This window comes from Haliotis rufescens, unplaced genomic scaffold (assembly GCF_023055435.1).
Source record: "Haliotis rufescens isolate VD_foot unplaced genomic scaffold, xgHalRufe1.0.p SCAF_7, whole genome shotgun sequence".
In the NCBI taxonomy this organism is placed as follows: Eukaryota; Metazoa; Mollusca; class Gastropoda; order Lepetellida; family Haliotidae; genus Haliotis; species Haliotis rufescens.
In genome coordinates, this window is record NW_025964361.1 from 30,881,800 (window position 1) to 30,899,935 (window position 18,136).

Here is an 18,136-nt window from a genome sequence, read left to right on the forward strand (position 1 = left end):
TTTGTTTTTTGGGTGGTGGTTTGTGTCCACATCTTTTCATTTATTATGATTTTATGAACAGTGTTTTCATTTTCCACATATATGTACATTACAATATTTTTTTTCAACATTGTATGCATATTCTCATTTTTTCTTAGACTGGATATGTTTCTTTTTTGCCATCAACGTTTGTTTTCATTTTTTTCTTTCCAGTCTTGGCTCATATTGATTTTCTTCTTTTCAAATGCAAACAATGTTGAAGAAATTTCACAGATGACAATTGTGTAGTTTTACAATGTACACATCAATGTAAACGTTAAATTACAAAACAAATGCACAATAGATGAAGATGTCATACTCAATACTGCTCATATGAACAAAAATCAACAATTCAAAGAGTACACACTTGCTTCCTCCACTCACACACACAAACCTCATTTACAGTTACACAGCTGTACACAAAGATGCGAATGGTATCAACAAGCAAAGCAACATATTACTTAAATAAAAACGTACAAAATCATATTACCTAAACATGCCCCACTAAAATCATATGGAAAGGGTTTAAGATATTTGTGTAACATTTCCTGCATAAAATACTTCAAACCTGTATAAAATAATTTTCTGATATTGTCTCAAAAAAGTGTATTTTTACCAGTTTTGATTTCTCAGAAGACAGTCACATTTATATGTGTTCGTTAATATACAAAACATAAATTAGTTGTACTGATAATAGTGTTCACATGATAGGAACTTAATATGAAAACATCTCCACCAAACCCTGGCAGTTCACTAAACAACTCTGGCAGAATAAAAGACATTTGTGGTTGCAATATCTCCTCAGTGTCTACATTACAAAAACAACCCTCTTGAAAGGCACTTGGAAACATTTACAAAATAAGCTAACAGTTTGAATGCTTCTGCAATCAACCTGTGCATTGCCCCACTAAGGTTTCAACAACCTTGATTTATCACATTCAATCCATCTTCTTTCTAAAATACATGTTAACCTTGCCAGCACATAGCACAAATTACAATGTCTATTTTCGTTGTAATTCATAAACTACAGAGATCCATTGAGCAGGCTAACTCGTGGTCCTGTACATCCCTTGACCGGGCTTACACGAGGTCATGTACATCCCTTGACCGGGCTTACACGAAGTCCTGTACATCCCTTAACCGGGCTTACACGAGGTCCTGTACATCCCTTGACCGGGCTTACACCAGGTCCAGTACATAACTTGACCGGGCTTACATAAAGTCCTGCACATCCCTTGGCCGGGGTTACACGAGGTCCTGTACATCCCTTGACCGGGCTTACACGAAGTCTTGCGCATCCCTTGACCCGGCTTACACGAGGTCCTGCGCATCCCTTGACCGGGCTTACACAAGGTCCTGCACATACCTTGACCCTGGTTTACACAAGGTCGTGCGCATACCTTGACCAAGCTTACACAGGGTCGTGCTGATACATTGACCGGGCTTACACGAGGTCCTTGCACATCCTTTGACCCGGGCTACTCTGGGTCCTGCACATGCCTTGACCCAGCTTACACGAAGTCCTGCACATGCCTTGACTGGTCTTACCCTAGGCCTAGCTCATCCATTACCTGGCTTAGTATGGCTAATCACTGAGATGCAGGATCACGACTTTGTTGCCATCTTCTAGTCCAACATTAACTGAGACTACATATGAAAACATTTTGTCCATCCATTACTGATTCTATTCCAAACACTGAAAGGCACCTCACTCTTCAATCCTTACATACAAGAAACGGGACTATAATTTTCTTTTTCTCACAAATACAACCATTTATCCCCCACACATTCAAATAATGTTGTTATACACAAATGAATCAAGACAGTGAAAATGAAAGTGACTAGTAAGCCTAGGTACTTCGTCATGCAAGAGATCCAAATAAAGTCACATAGTTTCTGTTACAGGTTTAATGAATGCAAATGATCTTATCATCCTTGCATGTGTTATTACTGTTCAAGCAGTATGTTAATGCAATGTTTAAGTCCATGTTGAGATGCTTATTAATACAGCGAAACCCTATTTTCCCAAGTGTTCCATTCCCAGTTTGAATAACAAATTTTCTGAGTATCACGTCCCTTTGTATACACGTAGATGTTCCCAGCAGTGATCATCATGAAAGCAGGGTTTCCAGAAGACTGGGCTAAATGTACACTTGAATGCATGTGGTTGCAGACACATCTGCATGTAGCTGTGTCAGGACACTCACATATGCATGTGTCCTTACATGAGTGAGTGAGTATGGTTTTACGCCGATTTTAGCAATATTCCAGCAATATCACGGCGGGGGACACCAGAAATGGGCTTCACACATTGTACCTGTCGGGAATCGAACCCAGGTCTTCGGCGTGACGAGCGAAGTGTCCTTACATGGATGCCAGAGTGTGAATGTGTCAGTGCATGACTACTCATATCCTACTGAACACTTCATAGGGACATCCCTCTTGTTACTGCATACCCCAAATGCATCAAAAATACTATGAAAAATAACAGTGTCCCTGTCCAAAGCTGAGCAGTTTATAAGCAGGTGTCTTTGCATGCATGTAGTTTAGGTGTCCATGTGTGCATGCATGTGGTCATGTGGTCTAGTACAAAATAGGACTCAGTAAGTAATAACAATTCAGCTGCACTTCTTCACCACCTCCCGATTCTTCTCCAACTTTTTCATTTGGCCTTGACCTTTCTTGAAGACTACCTCCTCCACGACCGAGACTCTTCATCCTCCTCCTCCTCATCGTCTGCCCCCAGCAGTCCTGCTTCATCCAGTTCTTCCTCAACCTGACTCTGGCAACAGCATAGAGTGAGTGAGTGAGTGAGTGACCTGGGTTTAACGCTACTTTGAACAGTGTTTCAACAATATCACAATGCATCAGGTAAATGTGGTAGGAAAGCTGAAAGTGATGCAGCCTCTTGATGCTCAAAACTTACTTGAAACCTGTGAGAATCATTACAAGGACAGTGCAGAAATGGCTTCGATCGTCAGTTTGGGTTTGCCTAAGGGACAACTCCCACCAGTCTTCGGCGTGACGAGCGAACGCTTTAACCACTAGACTACCCGACCGCCCCCCATCAAATTTATATATATTAATACATTGCAACAGTTGCTGCAGACTTGGGGGCCAAAGATCAGTCTCTGAGCAGATCGAGATAAATCCCTAACTCCAGTGAGTGAGCAATATCACAGTGGGGAACACCAGAAATGGGCTTCACACATTGTGCCCATGCTGGGAATCGAACCCGGGTCTTTGGCGTGACCAGCGAACGCTTTCACCACTAGGCTACCCGACTGCCCTATTCTACTATGAATATGACATGCAGTTGTATAGAAGTACCTCATCTTCATCATCTTCCTCCAAAGCTCCGGACAGACTGTCATCACTGACTACGCTGACAGTCCTCAGCAGTGGAGTGAACCACTGTATATTCAGAGGCTTCTGGTACTTGTTTCCTCGACTTATGGCCTGTAACAGATTTATCTGTCAGACATGGCACAACACAGGATGTCATTTCAAGAATCTTGTCAAACATGCATTGGCTTAGATGGAAAGATCTGCTCTCTTTGTCTTCTTAAATTTCCGCTAAAATAGTTCAATATCTCAATATGATCTTTATTAAAACAACCCTATAGTCGACGAAGTCATCTATAAGTTTTGTAAGAAATTATTTAACGTTTTTTGAGTTACGCTCCGGAAACGAACAGCACCCTTATAGAACCCAAGTCCAACTTGTTGCCATGGAAACGTAAAAAATAAAAATTTATAAAACTCCTAAATAGCAAAAGGCACCAGTTCAGTATGTGTCTGGTAAACATGCACAGATTTGTAAGAAATTATTTGATGTTTTTTGAGTTACGCTCCAGAAACAACAGCACCCTTATAGAACCTAAGTCCAACTTGTTGCCATGGAAACGTAAAAAAATAAAAATTTATAAAATTCCTAAGTAGCAAAAGGCACCAGTTCAGTATGAGTCTGATAGACATGCCAAGTTTTGTAGAGAAATATTTAACGGTTTCTGAGTTATGCTCCGGAAACGATTTCGGGACGCACAAACGCGCACACGGACGGAATCCATTTCTATAATGAAATAATAGGGCCAAAGGGACTATGTAGTTCAACTGAATTTTTATGAATATTATTAAAAAAATAAAGAGGGATAGGCTAAGAATTGACAAGTCTTTACACATCTTCACAGAATGTTCATTAAATTACACAATGACTCACTTTCTCTGCATCCTTCCTGGTTGAGAATGTAATTATTGCACTTGGAATGTCATCATTGTAGTCCACTTTCTCGGTCATGCAGGTCTGCTGCAAGCAACATGCACATCAACATGAATCAATGAGTCCTTCTTTTAGCCCCTTAATGCAGAGCACCAGGCAGGGCAACAATAAGTACCATCTTTTAATGCCTTTTGGTATGACGAGGCTGGGGATCGAACACCCAGACTCCGCTCTCCGTGTGGCGCTCTACCACTAGACTATGGAGTGGTGCGACTATTTTGTGTGACTTTCAGCAGTATCCAAGCTAGATCAGAGTCTTGTAATCATCAGTTTAGGGCAGGCAAAACCAGTGGCAACATGAGCAACAATCCACACTACTGTGGTACGATGACACCCAATCAGCAAGGTCACACAATGTAACCATTTAATACACATTGGCAGTCTTAGGACCATCCGAAATTATTTGTGTTTTCTTTTTTCTAGTTAACAGTGAGTGAGTGAGTGAGTTGGGTTTAACGCCAGTTTTAACATTATTCCAGTTATATCACAGCGTGTCAGCTTAATGTGGGAGGAAAGCCCGAAGTGATGCAGGTCCAAGACGTTTACCACTTCGGTGAAACCCGCGAGCACGGGTATGATGCTGACAAATCTAGAGACATAATTGGGGCAAACCGGGATTCGAACCCACAATCATAGGTTTCTGGCGTGCCCAAGGGACGCAACTCTGGACAGCGAATCGTGGCGCCTTAGACGACTGGGCCACCCGTGCCCCCTTCTAGTTAACAAGTAATCCTGACATAAAACAAGAATAATGCCAAAGTCCAATATAAGCAATAAGTGATTAAGCATTTGCTCTAGCAATGTAAAAGCAGGGGATCTGTACCCATGTGGCATGAGTAAAAAACGTTTTCTCCTCTCGGCTACACAACCACCCTGTCAACAGTAAGTAGTCAGTGATGAAATCTAAATCCTACTACACTGACGCAAGTCTTACACTGAAAAATTGTTTGATCTCTTCCTTTTCCTCCAGATCAAATCCCTTGATCTGAAGCGTCCTTGGGCGTTTGTCTAACGACAGACTGCCAGCTGCAGCTCCTCTCCCTCTCCCACGCCCCATCCACGAGCCTCGACCTCGACCAACTCCTCTTGTGACCATGCCGCGGCCTCGACCCCTTCCCCTTCCCTTGCTGTCCAGGAGACCCATGGCAGTTGCCTAGAAGACAAATGAAAGAATGTGTTTGTGGGTATTGTCTGATGACTCTCAGCAATATCAAATGGAAGCCTGCAAATAACTGAGCCTCAAGATGCCTCTTATTGACATCATAATGCTTAAGTTTCACAACATTTAATCAGCATGGGGTATCCTTAAATCACACAAGCAAAGTATCAACATCATTTGAGGATTCAACAGAACTTAAAAGCAATTGGCTGAAGATTAACTCTGAGGTATTGTTCCATACTCGAGAGAGCTCTTATTCTAATATTATTCTTATGGTGTTGGTTAAATATTTTCTTATTTCAACAAAATGTTTAAAACAATTTAAGTTGCACATAAAGCTACAGTTTCATAATTGTTTGTTGGTTGGTTGTTTAACGCCGCACTCAGCAATATTCCAGCTATATGACGGTGGTCTGTAAATAATCAAGTCTGGACCAGACAATCCAGTGCTTGACATCATGAGCATTGACCCATGCAATTGGGATATGTGGTCACCCAGCAGTGAATGGGTACCTGGTAGGATGAGATGGTAATGTGACTTAACCTTTCAGCGCCTTACAGGCAGCTTTGGACGTATAATCCGAAGGAAGCTGAGAATGAAAGTCTAGTGCACACTGATCCATTGACCAGGGTATAAATAAATCTGTTAAGCACCTTTGAGCAATATTTTTTTTTATCATTAAAACAACTGCTGGTGTCTACCTACCTCCCGGGTAAGTTCCATCAACTTCTTCTTCAGCAGTGTTGTGTCTTCTCCATTCCCCGTCTTCGTCATCAGCTCCAGCTCAGTGTCTAGGATCTCACGCCGAGCCTGTTGTAAAGAATGCTTTGTAAGCAGAAAATTCTTAGTATGACTTGAATTGTTGCATAAAAACATCTTGGGTGCCAATACAAACGAGACGACAGATCAATCTGTGAGACCATATAGTCCACATCATTAAAATTATCAGTTAACAATGAATGCATACATAGAGACTATTATCATGATTATATGAGCATGTGTTATACCAGCATTTCTCGAGCAAGAGCTAGGGTAATACATAAACTCTTACATGGGTTTCGTTATATCACTGTAACACAAATGAAAAATTTCTTTCTTACCCATTATTTCTTAACCTTTTGAGCTCCCTTTTAGAGTGAGTGAGTATGGTTTAACGCTTTTTTTAACAATATTCGAGCAATATCATGGTGGGGAACCGGCTTCACACATTGTACACATGTGGGGAATGGAACCTGGACCTTCAGCATGACGAGTGAACGCTTTAACCACTCGTCTACCCCACCGCCCTACTAACCTTTAGAAATCACAATTGTTGAAAGACATCAACTATCTTCAGCTGTGATGTCGTTTCTAGCCTTACGCCATTCTGACTTAATGTCACAATAAAGCTCGAATGACGTTAACAATACAGTGATCGAGCGAGTATGGTTTTACGCCACTTTTAGCAATATTCCAGCAATATCACGGCAGGGGACACCAGAAATCGGCTTCACACATTGTACCCATGTCGGGAATCGAACCCGGGTCTTCGGCGTGACGAGCGAACGCTTTAACCACTAGGCTACCCGACCGCCCCCGTTAACAATACACTAATGGACATGAAGTGATATTTGCACTGGTGCACATGATTTTTAAGAACTCTAACCTATCATGAATAATGGGAGTTATTTGATGATATATTAATGTATGTACAAATAAGTCCCCCCACTGGTGACAATTAAAACATGAATTGCCTGTGTGATGCTGAGATCAGCCAGTATCAGATTAAGAAGGCTAGCTACCTGCTCAGGGCTCCTCACCAGCGACATTCCCCCCATCTTGGGCATTAGCTCCATCTTCAGCTTGTCTATGCAGCCAGACACAGCTTTTAGAGTCTGAAACATTGTCAAACTCAGCATCTTCAACCATCAAAACAATTAAGAAATACTTAAATGTATCACGCTCCTATAATGATGACACCATGAACACATACGCACATTATCATGGGGCAAATGGTCCATAAACAAATTATTCATCCATTATTTGCACATTTGATATGATACGATATGAGCCTGTTTGTTCTGTTAATAATAAACAAAATGAGTTTGTTTATTTACAAAGAAACACATTTCCTCAAATCTTCTTACGTCTTAAAATACCACAGGTGCAATGTCCTAACTCATCTCAAAAACAGTACTTCCAGACCTTGACAACTTTAGATAAAAAATGTATGTCAAGTCTGGATTTTTAAGTAAATATGTATTAGTAATGATGTTTCACAATATCCTGAGATGACCTTGACCTTTTAAAGACACAGCAACAATATTACATGTGGTAGGATTTTTAATGATACATGCAAACATAAAGTTTCATAGCTGCAAAGGTAACCATGCCTCAGAAACTGGCAATGAAAAAACCCATGTGTAGCCGACCTTGACCTTTCACTAATCTTGACCAAACATTTTAAAAACAAGGCCCCATCCTAAAGAAGGTATACTAAGATAATCATAAACGCTAGAGTACTTTCTTGGAAAAGTCATGACCTAGACCTTTTCATGACAGGTCCTAAAAGAATTTCTATTGCCAAAGGCAATTTTGGAAGAAGTCAAGGGAAGAATAATCTCTAATGTCAAAAACATTTGTGTGGTGGTCATTAGAAAAATGACATGGACCTGCAGTCAAATTCCAACCAAGCCTACATGCAGTTCCCATTTCACGGGACTTTTAATAATCAGCTTGAATAATTTCACATCAACTAATGTCTGTTACTGTGAAGGAAAATCCATGTGGAAAATGGAGAAACACTCACAGTCATGATAGCACTTTTGTCTTCAACGCTCATTGATTTGTTCTTCTCCATCTTTTCAATCAATTTCTGAAAAAGAAATTAGAACATATATAACAAGTGCATGTGATACCAGTTGCTGCAACACATGACACCAACTTACATATAAACAATGTGGAGACAAATCACAATTACATAAAAGCTGAAACTTTGTGAAGACCCCCAACAAATTCAGTGAAAGGCAATTATTTTGGTTTTCTTAAAATAATAGTGAGTGAATGAGTGAGAATGGTTTTACGCCGCTTTTACCAATATTCCAGCAATATCACGGCAGGCATCTTCCCGAGGCAAGAGAGTTAACTGACTATAAAAGTCCAGTTTCCACCCTTGCCGAACTAGGCTGGTATTATGGAGTTACATTTTGGCTGGACTAACGAGTGTATGCATAGTCCAATCAAAATCGCTCACTGAAATCGAAATCCGGTTCGTAAACTGTCATGCAGATTTCGGTCGATTGCAGGATTTGCAAAGCATGTGCATCGCCAACTCGTTGTCAACAGATATTTTCCAAATCTTTTCATGTTTTTAATCAAGGTGCTCACGTGATTTGATGTACTTCGCGAAATAGAAACCGTTTTATCACAAAAGAGATCTTGATGGTCGATCAGATCGTCTTGACTGGGCGCCACAATTTTGTTTGAAGCAAATGCATGTGATACAAGAGGTGGAATCTGATTGGTCCATATGGGAGAGGCATAGAATGGACATAACTCGTAATAGCCACTGGTGGCGCTACAATCAAGCCCAGGAATTCCACCTTAGTTCTGCAAGGGTAGTAAAGTCAGTTAACGCTCTTGCCTCGGGAAGATGCACGGCGTGGGACACCAGAAATTGGGTTTACACATTGTACCCATGTCGGAAATCGAACCTGGGTCTTTGGCGTGACGAGCGAACGCTTTAACCACTAGGCTACCCGACTGCCCCTCTTAAAATAATTCCAATTGATGTATAACACCATATTCGATTTCAGATCATTTTCAATGAGGTTACTCTTATCAAGCCATTAGAAAATATGAATGTAACTTGCCTGGAAAGCATACATCTTACAACATCATGCAGAAATAAATGTATGCACACTTTCTGAAGTGTCAGTTAATGTTTCACTCCTATATTTATGTCCAGCATTACCTTCTGTTGCTCTATCTGCTTCTTCAGCAGCTCCTGCTTCTGTTGCTGAATCTCCAGCCGCTTCTTGGCAGCCTCCTGAGGGAAGAGAAGGAGTTGGGTTTAACACCTCTTGCAACAAAATCATGATTATCTCGCAGATAAACATGGTGTGTCAGCTTGATCATGTTGATGCGGAAGGAAAGCCTGAAGTGATGCAGGTCTAACACGTTTAACATCTTGGTGAAGCCAAGGAGCACATACATGATGCTGACATACCAAGATACACAATCATGGAGAACCGGGATTCAAACCCAAGATCATAGGACCAATAGATATCATTGTTAATAATTTCTACCTCTATGATGAGTGAGTGAGTGAGTGAGTATGGTTTTACGCCGCTTTTAGCAATATTCCAGCAATATCACAGCGGGGGACACCAGGAATGGGCTTCACACATTGTACCCATGTCGGGAATCGAACCCGGGTCTTCAGCGTGACGAGCGAACGCTTTAACCACTAGGCTACCCGACCGCCCCACCTCTATGATGAAACCCAAGAGCATAGGTATAATGTTGACAATCCAAGATATCAATCAAGGAAACTGAAATGGAACCCATCATCCTGGCATGCCTGAGGTTTACAACTCTGCAAGCTAACTGTGCCACTCTAGTCCCCATGTAAAGGGGCATGTGGTTAATCTCACGGCAAAAGTTCCGAATCTCAAATCTTCTTAAAAAAGGACAGACTCAAACAACTGCAAATACTTACAAAGGAGTAAAAATAATATTTCCAAAGCATTACAATTATTACAACATAAATATGGGTCAGAAATGTACTCAAGGAGTATTACAGTCTTCAACTTTAGCCGCTAGCCTGAGTCAAATAAAATTTTATTTGGTCTAGTCAGCTCAGCTAATAATAGTCCATGTGATAACTCGACTGAAAATGATGCGTAGAGCCATGTTCAGTCTAGTGACTCAGAAAGAAATCCCACAGATTGAAAGTTCTTGCATCAAGTCTCTCCTTCATACCTTTTTCAACCCTTCTGCCTTCTTGATGGCCTCAATTTTGGTCACAAAGTCCGCAGTATTGACCGCTGTTGGACTTGAGAGAGAGGCCTTGGTGTGCTTCAGGGCTTCTGCATTGAATACTGTCTTCTTCAGGTTGCCAACGGATGATGTGTACACAATACCCTGTAGGAACAAAACGTTGCTTTTACCTCACACAAAGGTTCTGGTGTCTATGACAAACTGAATGAATGGAATCTACTTGAAACAACTCATAGCTGTAACAAAATTCATCAAAATATCAGTAATTTAGCTTGTGCCTGTAAGCATGTAGCTTGCCACTTACTTGGCCATGGGCCAATATACAAAACGATATGAGCATCAGTGTTCTGCTGGGAGCATTACAGCATTGAATAACCTCACATGGGACACACACCAAAATGCATAAAACACATCAGGCTCAAATCATAGTATGTAATAAATGATTTGTTTGTTTGTTTATTGTTTTCAGCGCACTCAGCAATATTCCAGCTATATGATGGTGGTCTGTAAATAATCGAGTCCGAGACGGCCAATCCAGTGATTGACATCATGAGTATTGGCCTACACAATTGGGATACGATGACATGCATCAACCAAGTCAGCAAGTCTTACCACCCGATCACGTTAGTCGCCTCCTACGACATGCATGGTCGCCTTTTACGGCAAGCATGGGTTGCTGAAGACCTATTCTACCCAGGATCTTCACGGATCATGTAATAAATTAATAATAAATTTCAAGACATGACATAGAACATGGTAGAATGTGATTATCATGTGAAGGCACCTAACAAGCAGATTTGGTTGCATACTCCCCATGGAGTTGGGACTGTAATAGGAGTGCACATTGATTAGAAAACCCCAATAAAATAATGGCATTTGCTTTAATTGTACATGCTGTCAAATCTCTTGTCATGTTATTGGCCTATTAATATGATTTCACATGCAAAAAGCAATCGTGTCACTACCTTGTCTATTGGTGATTCAGGGTTTTTTGTCCCTGAGTTGTTCAACTTGAGTTTACTGGCTGGTGGTACACCGAGACGGGCTCGAGCTGGGATGCGGAGCTGGTCGGGTGTTGGTAAACTTTCTTGGGTGGTTGAGAACTGGAGAGAAAGGGGAATTATCAACTGATTTCTGATTGCATTCTTATCATTCCTTAGGGCCTACACAAACATGTGATCTCCATAATATATGCCTTGGCCTCAAGAATCATGCAACGTGGTCAATGTGAAGCTTGCTGAACATAAAATCAAGTTTGAAATTAATAATGAAACAAGAAAAGCCTGATATTATGTTCTATTTATTTGTTGGATAAGGCCATGCTCAGCAATATCAAAGCTGTATGCTGGCGGTCTGTAAATGATAGAGTCTGGACCAGATAATTCAGTGATTGACATCATGAGCTTTGATCTGGGATACAATGACATGGTGTTGACCAAGTCACCAAGCCTGACCACCCAATCCATTTATTCATCTCTTATGACAAGCATAGGTTGCTAGGGACCTATATCCTTACCCAAAATCAAGGTTAAATCCTAATGATAAAGCTGATAGATCTAGAGTGTGGGGTATTAGATTTGTGAGTGAAATAATGTTCACTCTTTATCATGGCGGCCTATAAATTACTGCTTGTAAGTCTGACCAACGATCCACTCCTTCAGGGCAAACCTAAAATCAACAACATCTCAAACATCTAAACAATGCAACACTGCAAAGAGACTTTGACAGTGGAGATCATAGATTCACACATCTAAATACTGGAAATTGGCCTGTTACCGTAACAAGGACCTTCTGCTTGAGATTCTCCTGCTGCTGCTGCTCATGCTTCTGTATATTCTGAGCCTTGAGCACCTCCGGATCCGTCTCCACGGGTTTCTCCATCTCCTTCTTCTTGTGCCAGAACACCTTGATGAAACGATTGTTGAACACCGGCTCACTGCTCTTATAGGCAGCATGAGCTTCACCATTGTTGCTGAACGTCACTAGAGCTCCCTCAGGGTCTCCCTCGAAGCAAATCTAAAACCAGAGCACGATCATTCTCATACTGGGGCATGTCGCATCTTAGCACAAGAGATTCAGCATGTTTTGTATGAATGTCTATGCCCCAATTGGAAGTGGATATGTCACAAAGGCATGTAAAGTAATGACGTCACACCAGTATTCTACTTATATATGCAGAAGAGATGGCGAGAGCTGCACTTGGACCCTGTAAGTAGCAGTGTCCAAAATAGATGCCAATTCGCCATCCCATGACAGGGAGTTCTGTCTGGAAAGGGGAATTTACTCCTGCCTGTCAGGCTATCCAGTAGAAAATTTCAGCACTTAACATGTGTTAAACATGTTGAAGTAACAAAACAGGAGCTCTGTAACTTCCAGTAAGTGTGTGAACAAAGACTACTAGTTTTCACTCCCAACACGATTCATTAATGCGACTTGCCTGTTATGAAAGTTGCAGGCCCTTAATTCCACACTGATTGTAGATAATAATTATTTATAGAGACTCCAGTAACTAAGTGTGACCAAGTAGAAATAATCTTCTTAAGTTCTAAATCTGCTCCCACTACTTTGTGCACTGTACCTGAACATTAACAAGTGTTCCAAACTTTCCAAAATGCTCGTTCAGTTTGGCAATGTTGTTGAATTCCTGTGGGACTTTTCGTACTTCCAGAGTAGCATTTTCATTATTATATTGTCGTCTGAAACCTGTAGGCAAAAGAAGATGACATTTATTACAACTACTCCTCAATCAGCAATATAATGAATTAACCCTTAAAGAGCTTTATCACAATCCCCCGCCATGGTGCACATTGGGATTTTGTTTGTTCATATAGAAGTGAATATAAACTATAAAAAAAGAGTCCTATAAAAGCCTTAAGAAGAAATAGGCACTTGGGTCGCTTTGTGTCATTAGAAAAAGTAATTAAATCTGAACTAACACACACAAAAGGTCCCTTCTCTGTAAAAATAACTCAGTCTTGATAAGTCTTAGATAAGGCTAAAAAAAAATAATAGTCTTGCTTCTCAGGCACCACCTGCATCATCATGAAGTCTGCCGCACATTTTGTTTTTATTTCCATTTTAATTTTTTTTATAAAAACACAATGCACAAAAAAAATTGAAAATGGAAACAAAAACAAAACATGCAATAAACTTTATGATGATGTGGGCAGTGCCTGAGATCCAAGACTGTTATTTTTTTAGCCTAAGCTAATTTCAGCACATGCACCAAGTAAAACAACAAGTATCTCACAGTTAAGTATGCTAACTTTCATTCAAGTAACTTCAGTAGTTTCTGAGAAAACATGTCCCAGTTGCACACACAAGGCACTATATAAATAAGCATGAAATACTCATATCCCCCGCAATATGTGCAATGTGTGCAATGCATTAGCTCCTGTGAACTATGTTGACTGGGCCTTTTTGTAAATGGCCTAATTTGCAGCACTAAAAAAACTTATTACTGGTGTTGTTCCCATCTGCAGTTTATGATAGAATATGTAACTGTATTTGGAATGAGTAAGGATGAGACAAATGGACAAACAACTTCTTTATTACAATTAGGATCGATGATTTCTGTGTAGGTTCTAACACCGTTATCAAGCAAGTGAAGTATGGTTGACAAGAATATATACAGGATAGGAGGCAGTGTTTATACAGTTGATTACGTTGAAGATCAGTTACACTGTTGTATTTGTAATGAGTTGTGTTTCTGCATAAAGTTAGTCAATGAATGCAACAACCGTGTCCATGACACTTTTGGAGGAACATACACACAAGCAATGCAGAACTTAGAATGGAAGAATGGAAATGTACTCAATACTGTGAGATGACATTATGTGCCAAGTTTGTTGAAGAAATATGGTACGGTTTTCAAGATCTGCTCCGGAAACAAGGATTACCGCCATTTTCAGTCGAAATCAAAGTCGTTGCCATGGAAACTCGTAAAAATTTATTTTTTTTGAATCCCAAACTATCAAAAGGCACTAGTTCACCACTAGACCTATCTATGTGCCAAGTTTGGGGAAGAAATATGGTACGGTTTTCAAGATCTGCTCCGAAAACGAGGACTACCGTCATTTTCAGTGGAAATCAAAGTCGTTGCCATGGAACCTCGAAAAAAAAAATGTTTTTAAATCCCAAACTATCAAAAGGCACTAGTTCACCACTAGACCTATCTATGTGCCAAGTTTGTTGAGGAAATATGGTACAGTTTTCAAGATTTGCTCCGGAAACGAAATGTGACGGACGGCACCCATTCCTATATCATCCTTCCACTTCGTGGTGGGGGATAATAACATGGATCAAGGGCAGTAACTCTGTAAAGAATAATTTAAGGCACAAATGGCGGGGTACACCAGAAATGGGCTTTCACATTTTCATTGTACCCATGTGACGGCGTAACTAGCGAAAACTTTAAACAATAGAAAGCATGTAGGAAGGGCCATAACTCTGTAAAAACTGAATTTACAACACCAATTTTTGAACTTATTCGAGATCATGACCAGTAACAATTTCATTTCTCTGACTTAAATAGTTTTTGAGAAAATTTGTCCCCTTTGAGAAGACAAATAGACAAACAGCAGGGGATAATGATCAATTCCAATCAAGACCCTGTGGGGATTCTGGATTAGAATAGGTTTCAAGCAATCTATGCTGGTTGTAAGAGGCAATGGTGACTTGTTCTATTGTGTGCCTTCGTACCCGGACAGCGTGGATAGTTGCTCACAATATCAATCATTGGATTGTCTTGTACAGTCTCAATATATGCAGGCGGCCATCATACAGCTAGAGTCTTTAATATCCATCAAACAACACACACAAATGATTCAAGATCCATTGGAAAAGTGTACAAAAGGCTTGAATGACAGATAATAGAACATACATTGATTGATACAACATAAGCAAATTACAAACATAAATTTCAACAATGGTCATATTAGATTTGCTTCATTAGACAGTCAGCAGCAATATGCTAGCCATATGATGGTGGCCTGGAAATAATTAAGTTTGGACAAGACAAACCAGTGATTACTGTTATGAGAGACATTCCACATCATCAGGTTAGTTGACATATTACCAAGTAAGTCACCAAACCTGACAACTGATCTATTAAGATGCCTCTTAGTCCGGACTAATGACGATTTTATAGTGCTAGCCTACTGAGATACCATGCTGCAATTTAACATGGCTACCCTACTCTGACACTGAAAACTGACTCCTGGACAACAAGTCCTTGTTTAAGCCCTTTAATGCTATGCACCAGGCAGTGAAACAACAGGTACTATCTTTTAACACAATGTGGTATAATGCAACCAGGGATCGAACCCACAACATTTCACTCTTCGGGCAGACACTCTACTACCAGACCACGGAGCGGTCTCATCGCTTATTGCAAAAATAGGTTCGACAACTGTAGGACTAATTAACCTAAAATCCCCACATATATGTGGACACAAACATTATATATGACATACCTCCTAGCCTTCCATAGTCAAATGGTTTCTTTGCTGGAGACATGTATCCTCTGCCCCGCCCCCGGCCCCGCCCATAACCCTCCATCATTCCATGGGTGCGCTTCTGAGGAATCACCACTCTTGATGACACAGTGGGATGTGGCGGGGAGTTGGACATCGTCTCATGCTTTCCTAAGATAAATACACACACTGTCAAATATTTTCAAGAGCTACACTAGTTTACTATGATTCATTCCTTATTCAGGTAATTGAAATTTAAATCATATTAACTTCTAATTATGCACCTCACGAATTAGATACATTTTGTGTGAAGTATATGAAAATACATCTTCTTTAAAAATATGATTTCAATTTAAGGAAGTAAAGGATCAGTTTGATGTAAATATGCAAGTGTTTTGTTGTCATGGTGAGTTAACATGAAATATTGTAAATGAAAAAACTTATTTTGATAAATTCTATTACAACAATCTTGGTATGGGGCTTCAGAGTAAGACATGCAAATTTTACCTTCCAGTTCTTCTGGTGGGGACTCGGGGAGGGTGGGGACCTGGACAAGATCCCTCTGTCTCTGTGCCTGGGGGTTGAAGAAAGGTGCTTGGGAACGAGGACCCCGCTGGTTTCCCCAGAAACCTGGAGGTGGACGAGAAGTGAGTGCAGGAGCGTCTGGATTGTAACCCTCACCTACAACAGGTGGAAAACAATAATTAACTGACGATTTACTTTTTGCAAGACTACTGAATAGAGTCAGACCTTCTTATGCTTCAGCCATTATGCTAATTCATAAAACAAATAAAATATAATTAGGATTCTCATAAGAATAGAGTATCAAATGTCTTGTTTCTTGAAAAGTAAAACTGAGACTTACCACCAGGCCCTGTCCTTGGTGGGTGGGATGGCATGTGTCTTGTCCCCATAGTTCCTGGGGGTGGGGGACCGGGAGGGGGAGGAGGCCCTTGGCCCGGGGGAGGTGGGAACCGTGGGCCTCCAGGTACACCTGGTGGAGGTGGCGGTGGTGGTCCTGGGGGTGGTCCAGGTGGCGGTCCAGGCGGCGCCCCTCTACCTCCAGGTCCTGGGGGAGGGGGACGTGGGCCAGAGCCGGGTCCGGAAGTTGGTGGCGGTCCTCCTGGCACAATGATATACAATTGACAGAATTGGTGGTGTCCTAATTCAAAACTGCCTTGCACCAACAAAAGTATGTGTGTGTATATGTGTGTGTGTCTGTTGCTTAACGCCATACTCAGCAATATTACAACCATATGACGGAGTGCTGCAAATAACCGAGTCTGGACCACGCTATCTTGTGATTGACATTGTGAGCAACGATCCACTGTCAGGGTACGATGATGTGCTATCAACCAAGTCTTCAAGTCCGACCAGCTGATCCATTAAGTTACCCCTTACGTCCAGTATAGGTTTCTGGGGACCAATGAAACTTAATTTCTAACCGCGAATCTCAATGTTAACACTGTGGGAAGACTAAAGTGTCCAAAATGCCTAATGTCTAAGTGATCCCTGCCACATTTGTATAGTGACTTGAGTGCTACGACAATCAGCATTCAGAGCATTCACACATGCCAGGTAAACAACGTCTGGGCCAAGCAAACCAGAAAATATTTCATGCTTTTCCGTAGGACAAAGCGACATAGCAAACTATTGATGTATTGCAATTGTTTTCCCTATGTTTGTACAATATATCAATAGGAGTATAAAAAACACTGATGTTATTGTCGAAAGTATGCATAACAATTGATTGATTCAATAATCGCAATCAGCGATGATCAGTTACAAATAAAACATGAATTATAAGGAAACTCAAACATTTGAATTTGAAACCTGCCATATCTTAATTAGCAAGAGTTACTTCCCTTTTTTCTGAGTAGCAACAGGGAGGAAAATGCCTGACTTTGACATTGTCAGCAATACTTTATTCATTTCTATTACTGTGACTAATATAAGTATTAAGTTGTTTTACTGCTATCATAATACTATTGTACTAGTTGACAACCATTGCAATACGATCACAGTAGTGAAAATGGCCCTAATAGTCACCCCTACCATCTGTTTATATAAAATAATCAGGCCAGATTACACATTGTTTGTTTGTTTGTTTGTTGTTTAACGCCGCACTCAGCAATATTCCACTTATATGATGGCGGTCTGTAAATAATCGAGTCTGGACCAGACAATCCAGTGATTAACATCATGAGCATCGATCCACGCAAATG

At 40.7% G+C, this 18,136-nt stretch overlaps 1 protein-coding gene across 3 annotated transcripts in view; it reads right to left on the reverse strand.

Moving 5' to 3' along the window:
- The window catches only part of LOC124148142 (RNA-binding protein 26-like), a 25,810-nt gene continuing 7,674 nt past the window's right edge, over positions 1–18,136 (reverse strand). Inside the window, exons 8-22 of one of the 3 annotated variants that reach the window (XM_046519108.2) lie at positions 16,777–17,034; positions 16,419–16,592; positions 15,912–16,082; positions 13,016–13,140; positions 12,214–12,453; positions 11,403–11,540; positions 10,420–10,581; positions 9,410–9,484; positions 8,246–8,311; positions 7,239–7,331; positions 6,163–6,267; positions 5,232–5,450; positions 4,238–4,324; positions 3,349–3,477; positions 1–2,800 (exon numbers count right to left, since the gene is read on the reverse strand). In XM_046519108.2, the coding sequence (XP_046375064.2) occupies positions 2,708–2,800; positions 3,349–3,477; positions 4,238–4,324; positions 5,232–5,450; positions 6,163–6,267; positions 7,239–7,331; positions 8,246–8,311; positions 9,410–9,484; positions 10,420–10,581; positions 11,403–11,540; positions 12,214–12,453; positions 13,016–13,140; positions 15,912–16,082; positions 16,419–16,592; positions 16,777–17,034 (2,135 nt within the window). In that variant the 3' untranslated portion in view covers positions 1–2,707. Of the gene's footprint in view, positions 2,801–3,348; positions 3,478–4,237; positions 4,325–5,231; positions 5,451–6,162; positions 6,283–7,238; positions 7,332–8,245; positions 8,312–9,409; positions 9,485–10,419; positions 10,582–11,402; positions 11,541–12,213; positions 12,454–13,015; positions 13,141–15,911; positions 16,083–16,418; positions 16,593–16,776; positions 17,035–18,136 lie in introns of all 3 variants that reach the window. The other 2 variants (XM_046519107.2, XM_046519106.2) reach the window with 2 other exon arrangements.